This window comes from Terrapene carolina, unplaced genomic scaffold (genome assembly GCF_002925995.2).
Source record: "Terrapene carolina triunguis isolate 2854851 unplaced genomic scaffold, T_m_triunguis-2.0 Scaffold192, whole genome shotgun sequence".
NCBI classification, from domain to species: Eukaryota; Metazoa; Chordata; order Testudines; family Emydidae; genus Terrapene; species Terrapene triunguis.
The window spans coordinates 3,102,728-3,111,199 of NW_020664543.1; the positions used below are offsets into that span (position 1 = coordinate 3,102,728).

The following is an 8,472-nucleotide window of genomic DNA, read 5'->3' on the forward strand; positions in this document are numbered from 1 at the left end:
AGCTACACACACTGGTTTGTTATTGTAGGGTCTCCCATAAAGGTAGGGCCACGCACACTGGTTTGTTATTGTAGGGTCTCCCCTAAGGGCAGGGCTACACCCGCTGGTTTGTTATTGTAGGGTCTCCCAGGGCGGCGGGCACTGGTTTTTGTTATTAAAATCCACGTTTGTATTATAAATACAAAGAGGAGAAAGAAGTCCTGCTACCCGCCCCCTGCCCTCCAGCACAGGGCAGCGACAGGGCCCCGCACGCTGGCTCCCCAACAGAATGGGCTCAAGCAGGAACTAGCAAGGGCAGAGCTGGGCAGGACAGATCCCTGACACCACGGGGACGGCGGGGGCAGGATCAGACAGGCTGCAAGGAAGCCCCCGTAGCCCCCATGCCCAGGTGCTGGGATCAGGAGAGATCCTGTCCAGGCCCCCAGGCCTTGGCATCCCTGTTCCCCCCCCTGCCCCCGATCCTGACGTGGCAGCTGGGTTTGTCTCCAGAAGTTCCATTGCTTGGAGCCAGCGTTGACCCCCCCGTCCCCCGGCCTGCGCACAGTCGTTGCCACGGCGACTAGGTGCTCCGCTAAACCATGCCAGTGCACGTCTGAGATAGCATTGTCCCCTGGCCGGAGCGGGGCCCACGCCGGCCCCTGTGCACCCGGGGGAGGGTGCACATGCTAGCCAAGGCAACCCAGAGAAGCAGCTTGCGTCTGACCTCCCAGCCCCTCCCCCCCCCCACGGGAGTGGCCAACACCCCCCACCCTGATCCCCCGCACGGCGCGGGCAGAGCCACGGGCATAGGATGGCTGCTTCCCCTGGCCTGGACTTTGTTCTCGGTTTTACCAGGGGAAGAAAATCAGCCAAAGAGGCCCAGAAGGGGAGGCTGTGGATTTGGCATCCCGGCGAAGCAGGGGCGGGCACTCCTTGGAGGTCAGTGGGGGGCACTTTTTCCTCCTGGCTAGTGAACTCGGTTGTGCTGGCACCTCGATCCCAGACCCGCCGCAGCCCCCTCCTATCCCAGGCCTGGGCTCCCCCCACAACACCCCGGGACGTAGGGCCCTAACATGTCAGGTCACCGCTGTTCTCACTTGCAGCAGCCCCTGCTGGTCCAGCCCTGGACAACTCGCCAGTCCTCCAGCTCTGGGGCTGTCTAGGACAGACCCCACCCTTGTCCTGCCTGGTGCGCCGTGCGTGTGTGAACAGAGGAGACCACACGTGAGAGCCGGAGTGCTTGTGCAATAGGGAGCCATCCTGCCATGCCCTGGGAGCTGGGGGAGGAGAGGCCTTGGGGACGTGCCTACCTCCCGTTGCTGCGAAGAAGGGAACGAAGGAAGGGGAAAAGAAAGGCAGGAATCCTAGAGGGAAAGATGGGCCTGGGGATGGCATGAGAACGTGACAGGGAACACGTTCCTCCCAGCACAGCCCCAAGGCACCCGCCATCTGCCCGATTCTTATCTGACACTCAGGGCCTGGGTTAGGCCGAGGGCGCCGGCTGCCAGCGCCTCGTGATTACAGCAGGGCCACAGGAAGTGTCTAGCCCTTGTGAAAACATGACGTCTGCAGGGAGCCTGAGGCAGTCGCTTAGAGTGGGGACGGCCCCTGCGTCTCCGTGGGGCATTACCTCTAAAACCTGCTGGTCTGGAGCCTGCCAACCTACCCCGCAAGCTGTGTAACCGCCCCTTCCCTGTCCCCATGGTCTGGGCATCAGCCAGGCCCTCCCTCGGGAGTTCTGAAATGTCCCATTGCAGCCTTTTTGGAACAAAGCATTTCACGCTGCAAAGACCTTTTCCTTCAGAAACGGGTTACAGAAGGGAATCCAACGGTGCGCTTTTGAAACAAAGCCAAAAGCCAAACAAAACGCGGCTATTTTGACAAACCCAAACGTTTCAATTGCCCCCAGAGGAATTTCCCTTCACCGAGGCTTTGGGGGGGTTTTGCTCCGTTACAGAGCGAAGGCAGACGTCGAAATCCCCAAAGCCTTTGTGAAACAGAATGTCCGTTGTCCCCTCCTGGCTCTGACAGACAGCCCCCCCTCCCCGCAATCCGGCGGCACCTCGAAGGGGGCCTGGTCTGCCCAGCTCCCCACCTGGTCAGCCCTGGGCCCCGCCGCCCAGAAGCAGCTCTGCTTCCAGCCCAGCCCGTTACCATCTGCCTGGAGAGTCCCCTAATGCCGCGCTCAGCCCAGGTAAACACAGATGGCAGAGACAGCGCGGCGCTCACGGCCGCCTGCTCTTCCCGTAATTGCTCGAGGGGAGGAAAAATATCCTGCTAATAAACGCAGCTTAATTTCCTCCTGATGTGAGGCCGCACTGGGGCTGGCGAGCGGTAACCCGGCCCCAGTGCTTAGAGCTGGATCGATAACGGAACGGGGCGAGGGGAAGCCGAAGGGTCAGACAGCGCCAGGGGACATGGGAAAGGTTGATAGGCCCAGACCCTCAGCCAAGGGCCAGATTCGGGGAGTTTGTTCCAAGGGTTTCTTACACGAAAGATCAGAGGGGTAGCTGTGTTAGTCTGAATCTGTCAAAAGCAACAGAGGGTCCTGTGGACGCAAGTCTGACGAAGTGGGCATTATGCTCCAATACTTCTGTTAGTCTTAAAGGTGCCACAGGACCCTCTGTTGCTTTTCACACTAAAGAGCAGCTTCAGTGCCATGAGCAACCCTCCATTAACAAACCAGCGCAGGCAGGTCTGGGGCTCACGCGCCACCTACAACAACAGACCAGCAGGGGCAACCTGGTGTTTCTGATGAACCCTACAACAACAAACCAGAGATTACCTGGTCTCCTATAGCAACGGGTGGGCTACCCAGAGCTATCGCCTAAGGTCACGCAAGGCTCAAGAAGTGGGAAAGGAAGACGCAGCGGTTAACCTTTTCTCATCCGGCTCCCCGCCACTCCCCTCACCCATTGAAGGTAGGGATTGATTCTGGGGCCGGGTTCTGTTTCCCCCCCTTTCAGCGTTTAGTTTTGGCTATGCCAGCGCCCGGTAGCTTCTGGGGGTGGGCGGCTGATCTGAATTGTGACTGATCAGGGTGAGCGATCGACTCCTCACTGAACCCATCACGGAACATTTTCCTTTATCGTTTGCATCCTGCATTCCCACGCGGCGTGAAATACACCCCCCCCCCCCCAACAACCTGCGGTGCTGGGCGTGGCACGAACACACTGTGAGAGACAGGCCAGGCCCCCAAGAGCTCACGCACTAACCAGACAATGGTGCGCTCAAGGAAAGATAACAGCCTCACTTTCACAGATGGGGAATCGGGCCCCCATCTCCAGAATCCCAGCCCAGTGCCTCATCCACGCTGCCGCCCTGCCACCCGCGCCCCTGCTCGGCGAGCTGCGGAGAGCACGCGCAGGAATTGAGACAGGCTGCAGCTGACAACCGGGAGCAGGAATTGTAGTGCTCCAAGGCAATTTGCCATGTCCGGGGGGAGGGTCCCCAGGGTGCATTTAAAAACGCTTCTTCTTGGGAGGGGGTTTTACTGGCTGGTTTGGATTTGAAAGGAAAGCCAGAATGACCCCTAATTAAAGCCAGTGGCCCCTGTGGGGTGGGGGGCTGCTGGAGTGCTGGGCAGCCCAGCCGTATTCAGATGCCCAGCAGGAGCGCTCTTCGTGGGCACATGGGCCAAGGGGGTACAATTCTACCTGGGCTTCTCTAGCACCTTGGAAAGCGGGTGATTCAATGCAAAACTAGCAACACAGGAAACCGAGTGGCATGGCATGAAAACACCTTGCTCTCTGCTTTTTAAAGGGCATCGAGAGAAAGAGCTCCCCATCTCCCATCACAACCCTTAGCAAGAGAGACACTGCCAAGTATCCTCCATTCACACCTAATGCGGGAAAGGGCAGCGCGAGCTTCCCCCGTACGCGGCTCTGCCAATGCACCTCATTCTTAGCTTGCAGGCCCCTCCTTGCTAGCCCAGCTCTGCCAATGCCCCTCAATCCTGACCCGCCGGCCCCCAGCCACACCATCTTTCAGGTTCGTTTCTCTTTAGACTGGACACCGGGGGCTTTGACGAAATGCACCAAAATCACAGTCACTTCCTCTGACCTGAGGTAGGATTTGAACTTGGATCTGCCAGGGCGATGTCCCCGACACACAGTGCCAGCAAGCCCCCCCGCTTGCCCACCTGCCCTACCTGTTCATCCACTTTATGAGCTATGAGAGTAGCTCCTTCCTCCAGCTCCACCATGCTGATCGGCCGGATCCGAAGGGCCACCTGGAAGAGAGTGAAGAGAGGGTGAGAGATGCAGGCGGTGAACGGAGCCGGTGGAGGGACGGCAGAAGAGACGGGGAATCGGCACCTGCACGTGAGCCATGGTGCCGCCTGGCACGGAGAGTCTCCGAAAGTTCCTAGCCCTTAGGAAGCCGGCTGAGTGCGAGCCGCCCACCTGGCGCAGCGACTTTGCTGCGATGTCCATTCCCCACCCCACGCCTCACCTGAGGCATCGCCTCTCTAGCGAGGCAGCGCAGAGGCCCTGGCGCGCCCTCCCCGATGGCCACGCATGCAGCAATTGCAGCTTTTTCCTGGAAGAAAGAAAACACCGCTGGGAGCAGATCAGCGGCTCCGGCTGCACACACCAGCCCTGTCGCGAGTTTAAAGGGACAGCTTCAGCCAGTCTGTCCACAGAGGGGCTTTTCCCTCCCTCTAACCCTGAGCTCTTCTCTGCCTGGCCAGCCGCTGGAAGGTTGGGCTGCAAAAAGCGTATCAAATCCATCAATTAGCGAAGCTCCCCGCTAGCTGTTTGATCCATCAGCCCAAGGTGCAAAAAGGTTTGGTCTGTGAGAGCTAAGGTGCTGATGGCTAGTGATTCCTGGTGCAGCCGTGCAAACCAGACGGGGCAGCCGTGTCCCGACCAGCTCCCCAGACACTGTGGCATCGGTTCCCTCCTTCGCCTCATTCACCCCGTGTGTGTTTCACAGCTGAGCAGGTCCCCTGCATGTCTGGGGGGGTCTCTCTCTAATGGTCACGTTCCCTACAAAGGGACCAGGAGCTTGGGAAGAGGCCGAGTCCCACCCAGAAAGTCCAAAGCCAAGTGGGCTCAGTTCTGGGGCCCCACTCATCACTGGTGCTAATGGGGGTAAGGCCTGGGCACTGAGGAGGGGAGAAGCCCTATATTTGGGAGGGGGTCAATTCAAGTACTAGTGGGTGTCTGAGCCCTGGAAGTGCCCGCAATGTGCCAGGTGCTGTCTGTATGCCAGGACACAGCGCCAAGATCTTCATCACCCAGTGGCAACACACCCGGATTTGTAACCTTTTGTATCCTTCATGTTGAAACAGTCCCAATTAACATTAAGTTGTTAAAGATAAAGATGCAATAAAACCCAACTTAGCTTTCAAGTTTGAGCCCCTAGGGCGGTCACAGAACATTTAGGTCGTAGAGAACCACTAGGAATGAGCCAACCAAACTTTATTTAAAAAAATTATCCGTAAAGCAAACAGGTATCGATTTCCACATACATAATGCTACAGTTACACGCCCACTCAGCAATGAAATAGCCTATCAAGGGGGTCAGTCCCCTGACAACAGCGTGAAGTACAGTCTTATAATCCCAGAGCCTCACCGGATCCTTTGGATGTTAATTGGCGCTCACTTGCAATTTAGCAAAACTGCTCCTTTTCTACTCCATGATACTACTAATGCATATGAATCCTTTACCCTCATTCTGTCTCCACCACTGCACTTTATTTAGGTGAACAGCTGCACCAGCGTCCTTCCCACACTGCCAGCACCGAAGCATTTCAATAAAACATTCCTGATTCTCAACAACACTCCTTAGAAACCTCGTGTGAACAACTCACAACCCAGGAACCCAACCCTGGGGCCCGGCCTTGCTAACTTGTACCTTCCCAGAATGCTCTGCTTCCAACTTACCTTCAACTCTCTTGCACGAGCAACTCCAATTTCCCAGACTCCTCTGCACTTTGGCTGAGTTAGTCTCCGTCCCTAACGTCTACTTATCTCTTATCCCAAACCACCCGATAGGCTCCCCGCTGTAAAACTGGCAGAACCCAACACGCGGCGGAGGCTTGGTGAGTAGCTAGAGCCAAAAGCGGAGGTCTTTGGACTCATTTGTAGCAAATACTGCACCCCCGGACCTGTGTGTTACCCCCACACCAGGCCTGGCTTCCTAGCGAAGGCCAAGCTGAGTTGGGCACTTAAACATCATCTATGTTAATGAAGCATCAGTGTGTGAGCACGATCGGTGGGCCGCGGCGCTGACCAGAATCTCTTGCATGAACAGATCAAGAAATAGCATCTTTCCAGCCACTAACGCACATCAGCACATGTGGGAATTGTGTGGGGAGCGTCCCCTGAGCCCGGCTATGGGGGCAGCACCACAACTCCGCAGTGCAAACGGACCCGTGGGTTATTGACACTGACACGCTTACACAGAGACACTCCAACGCAACCGTACAACGGAGGCTGCCTCTCCCCACAACATATAAACCAAGACGGGGCTGGGGAGGCGGAGAAGGGCTGGTCATAAGAGCACGGAGATAAAAGTCCAGCCATATCATTATGCACTATGGGAGATTACACTCCGGGGCATGCGCACCTACACACTGCACACCCAGCGTTTGCTGCTCGCACACACATACACGATACAGCATCCAGTGCACACTTTACAACGTGCACTGCTTGGCCTCAGATCCCACAAGCGCCCCCAAAGGAAGTTGAGGACACTCTGTGTCATCCAGGATTGGGCTCTTATTGTTCCTCTTACATGCTTTGCGCTGCAGTATCTTTCTCCTTCTGTTCTGAAAAACAGGAAATCTGGAGAGGCGCTGGGATTTTTTAGAAGACAGTTTTACTGCTCTCCAGTAAACAGTTCCTTTCAAAATACTGGCATCATCCTTTGGTTTGTGTGTGTGTAATGCTGCTGAAATTCATGACGGCAAACTGTAGGAGGACAAAGACTGCAAAATCCAGTCCTAGGAGGCTATAGCAAGTACTTTAAAACACTCACAAACAAATATATATTAGTATAGTACACACACACACACACTCGTGCACACACCAACTAGATTAGCCACATACACACATTATTTTGCATATACGTGCACAACAACACCACAGTTACACAGTGGAGGTCTGTAGCACCGAGCATCTCTGATCACACTGGGCGGCTTTATTCCAGGTGTGTAAGAGCTCCAGAGGGTTACACACACACACACACACGTGTGTCAATCGACGTACTGCTCTATACACCTGTATGTTACCCAGGTGTGCACACACCCTTTCCCCAGCTCACTGTGTACAGCAGCGGTAGCGTTTCAATCAACAAAGGCACGATTACTACAGTTCCCAGAGAACCTGCCCAGCCAGGAACGAGCGTGGGGACAGAGGCCCGGCTGCAGCCCGGTCATTACATACAAATGCAGCTAGAGACACTTACAGGGGCATTTCCGGACTGAGCAGGGGGCAAGGGAAGACAAGTGACTAGCGCCCACCTTCCCACCCCCAGCCGCTGAGGCCAACATCCAAACTCCAGCTTTGGCTCCCGTTCTGACCAGCCACCCAGCCCTTTTCACCCTGCCGGACAGGATTATTAACCAGCATGTACTAGGTAGGCAGCGCGGAGGGGAATTCCCCACTCTCCCCGGGTTCCCTTGGTGTGCCCGCCGGGCATCACTGGGCACAGTGGGCAGCCAGTCCCTGCCAGCCCTCCTCCCCCCCGCCCAGAGTGCTAATCAAGTGACAGAAAAGAAGAACTTACCGTGAGTTGCTGGTCTCTGGACTCCTTCACCTCCTTCATGATCCTGGCAGGTGCACAGAGGGGCTAGAGGGGCGGGCCAGCAGCTGGCACAGGCATGGCTCTCCGGCCCCGCACTCGCCACTTCCCCCTCCACAGCCCTGTCACTTACATCAGCTGTTTCCTAAATAACCTGAGACTTAGGCTAATCCTCCCAGAGACAAAGGAGGGGGGGGACGGACGGACGCCAGCCCTGCCTGCCCCTTTCCCATCCACGGGCTCAGGGCCTTTTGTCCTCTCCGCCCCCCTGGAGGCTACAGCACCCCGAAGGGCTGGGGTGCAGCATTCCTGCTCCCTTCGGGGAGCTCGGCCTCTCTCTCCAGCTGGCTGGGCTGGGCTCAGGAGGGCCGGCCCAGCTCTGCCTTGCTGCTTTCGCTGCCTGCAGGATCTCGCCGGGTCCCCTGGAGATCTTTAAACTGTACACAACAACCGCAGCGCAGCCGGCTCCTGGTGACACAAGAGCACACAAGCGGCTGGGCTGGGCTCTGCTGTGCTCAGTCGCCCTCTGGCGGCAAGTATAGGGTGTGTGTGTGTGTGTGTGTGTGTGCCCTGCAGCTGTGCCACAGGGGAGCTGGGCGTGGGGTGTGTATGTGTGTGTGTGCGCCCTGCAGCTGTGCCACGGGGAGCTGGGCGTGGTGTGTGTGTGTGTGTGTGTGTGTGTGTGTGTCCTGCAGCTGTGCCACGGGGAGCTGGGCGTGGGGTGTGTGTGTGTGTGTGTGTGTG

General features: G+C 56.9%; 1 protein-coding gene across 1 annotated transcript in view; it reads right to left on the reverse strand.

Annotated features, from left to right (window-relative positions):
- Positions 1 to 7,800, reverse strand: part of KIF19 (kinesin family member 19) — a 26,167-nt gene extending 18,367 nt beyond the window's left edge. Inside the window, exons 1-2 of the mRNA XM_024212377.3 lie at positions 7,714 to 7,800; positions 4,130 to 4,210 (exon numbers count right to left, since the gene is read on the reverse strand). Coding sequence (XP_024068145.1) covers positions 4,130 to 4,210; positions 7,714 to 7,752 — 120 coding nt within the window. The 5' untranslated portion in view covers positions 7,753 to 7,800. The remainder of the gene's footprint in view (positions 1 to 4,129; positions 4,211 to 7,713) is intronic.
- Positions 7,801 to 8,472: the final 672 nt, after the last annotated feature.